This window comes from Dipodomys ordii, unplaced genomic scaffold (assembly GCF_000151885.1).
Source record: "Dipodomys ordii isolate 6190 unplaced genomic scaffold, Dord_2.0 Scaffold39, whole genome shotgun sequence".
NCBI classification, from domain to species: domain Eukaryota; kingdom Metazoa; phylum Chordata; class Mammalia; order Rodentia; family Heteromyidae; genus Dipodomys; species Dipodomys ordii.
The window spans coordinates 9,191,219-9,194,030 of NW_012267255.1; the positions used below are offsets into that span (position 1 = coordinate 9,191,219).

General features: G+C 48.6%; 1 protein-coding gene across 1 annotated transcript in view; it reads right to left on the reverse strand.

The window, feature by feature from the left end:
• The window catches only part of Lix1l (limb and CNS expressed 1 like), a gene marked incomplete at its 5' end in the record, with an annotated part of 18,749 nt that extends 15,937 nt beyond the window's left edge, over window positions 1-2,812 (reverse strand). The window contains one exon of the mRNA XM_013018225.1: window positions 2,740-2,812. Within this exon, the coding sequence (XP_012873679.1) occupies window positions 2,740-2,812 (73 nt within the window). The remainder of the gene's footprint in view (window positions 1-2,739) is intronic.

Below are 2,812 nucleotides of genomic sequence, written 5' to 3' on the forward strand. Positions count from 1 at the left end.
AAAAAAAAAAAAAATGTGACAAAAATCAACAAAAATTGAACTGAAAAAATAACTTCATGAAGAGTTTTTAAATCTTAGTGTTTGTATCCTCAGCACCCTGCAGAGCACCTGACACATGGTAGGAATGCAAATTATATGAAAAAATGAAATTAATGATAATTACATCATTAGACACATACAGCAAAGTCCCCTGAAGGTCTGTTTTCAGCAGAATCTTTGGATTTAGAGATATAAATATTTAATAATATGTGGAAATAAGCCAGGAACAGTGGCTTAAGCTGATAACCTAGCTACTTGGGAAGCAGAGATCAGGGATGGAAAGTTACAGGACAGTCTGGGGCAAAAAGTTAGCAAGGTTCTCTCTCATTCAGTGGCTGGGTGCAATGGTACACACCTGTCACCATGCCTCCACGGGGATGGTAGAGCCCTAATTCAGGGTGGTCTTGGCAAGAGTAAGATCCTGTCTCAAAAGTAACCAAGGCAAAAAGGGGGAGAGACTTGCCTTGCAACGAAGGCTCTGAGTTGCCAAAAAAGGAAAGACAATGGGAGAAAATGGAACCTATATTCTTCCTTAAGAAAGCATAAGCCAACAAATTTGATGACAATAATAATTTGAATACATATTATGCCTTAATTGCAATATCTCATAACCCTTGAAACTTACACTCAGTAAGATTAAGACCCTTTTCCAAAGACTAAGCTGGCAAGAGACAGATCTCAAGAGCTTATGCATGCTTTTTTCACTACACTTTCTGAAAGAAAGAAGAGGAAGGGAGCGTGGGAAGGGAAGGGAAGGAGGGAAGGAAGGGAGGGAGGGGAGGAGGGAGGGGGGAGAGAGGAAGAGAGGGAGAGAAGGAGAGAGGGAGAGAGGAAGAGAGGGAGGGACAGCCAGGCAAAAGAGGCTCCATGCCTGTGATCCCAGCTGCTCAAGAGGCTGAGATTTGAGGATCCCAGTTCAAAGCTAGCCAGGCAGACAAATCCAAGATTTATCCACTTTACCAGCAAGAAGCTGGATGTGGAGTTCAAGTGGCAGAGCCCCAGCCTTGAGTGAAAAAACTATGGAACAATGCCCTAAATTCAAGCCCCAGTATTATTAACATTGAAGGAAGGAAGGAAAGAAGGAAAGGAAGGAACAAAGGAACGAAAGCAGGCAGGCAGGCAGGCAAGCAATTGTCCACAGAGAAACCCCTGCAACTTTTCTAGACTAGAAGACTTTCTAGTTTGCTAAACTAAAAAGTTAGAAATAGAGTCACTTTCAGCTCAAGCAGAACTGACCAAACATCAGAAGTGGTGTGTTTCAAACTCCACACTTAAATTTTGAATCTCACATTCTTCACTATATATATTTTTTTGTTTACTTGAACTACAAATTTGAATCTGACAAGAAATTTTACACTGGTTAAACAGAAAATAACAAAGTCCTCAAGCCCCCTTTCTGGAAATTAGGCATCTTTAAGCAGAAGATTCTAACAAATAGGGTTTCTACCTGGCTCACTGCCACAGAATTTAACACTGAGAGAGCCAAGGTCTGGGATTTACCCTCAGTTCCTGGGCAAGGGCCAGGAAAACAGAGCCAGACAGACAGAGGCTGGAATTGTAAGGCTCCAAAGTTGTTTTTTTTTTTTTTAAGACACCAATGTGAAGTACTAAGTCACAGGAAGCTGGCATGAGCTCAGTGGTTTCAGTCCAGATTTGAAGGCACAATTATTGAGTGATTTGTGAAGGGTCCTGCTTCATTCCCATAAAGTCTGAAGTTGCCTTGGACATTTCAATAAGTAAAGGAGTTTGAAAAGTCAGACATGGTGACTTCTGCCTGTAATCCCTGCATTTAGGACACAGTCGGGATGATCTTGAGTTTGAAACCAGCCCTGGCTATATAGCCAAGACCCTGCCTCCATCCCTTGTCCTACCTCGTGAATAAAGCCAGGTGCTGGTGGTAGCTCATGCCTGTAATCCTAGCTCCTCAGGAACCTGAGATCTGAGGATACTGGTTCGAAGCCAGATGGGACACACAGATCCACGAGACTCCGATCTCCAATTAACCAGCAAAAAAAAAAGCCGGAAGTACAGCTGTGGCTCAAAGGGTAGCGCCAGCCTTGCACGAAAAAAAGCTGAGGGACGGTCCCAGTACTGGCATGAAAGGTGGGCGGGGAGAGGGGGGGGGGTTAAGGTGAAGGAGATGGGGTAAAGAAGAAGTCCCAGAGTTACTGGGGAAGGACGGGAACTGCCTGGGATCCAAGGCCGGGATTCACACAATGGGAAGAACTCCAGTCCTGGTGGGAACTGGGAAGAAGACTGGATCTGACACTTGGGGCGGGGGTGGCTCACCGGAGGGGAGGACAGGCACTTAATACAGGGGAGGGGGGACGTCGACGTGTGGGGACCAACGGCTGCGCTACCCAGAAGTCGACTCCCCAAAAGGGAACAAATGCCTGTCGAGGGCGCGAGGGCGCCTCGCCAGGAAAAAAAGAAAACAACGATCGGACGGACTGTGGGAGGTAGGACGGTGGGAGGGAGGGAGGAGGGAGGCCCAGAGAGGGAAGAGGGAGGACCGAGGAGGAGGAGGAGGAGAGCGGGAGGACCGGAGAGGAGGAGGGAGAGAGGAGGGCCGAGGGGGAGGAGGAGGGAGGATCGAGGAGGAGGAGGGAGGGAGGGAGGGAGGACCGGGGAGAGGGAGGACCGAGGAGGGAGGGCCGCGGGGCGAGGCTCCCCACAGCCCGGGCCGCGCCCCAGACTCACCCCGGCCGTAGCCCTGCGTGTGCTTGGCGAAGCTCCGCACCACGGCCTCCACGGCCTCGCGAAGCACGGCGGG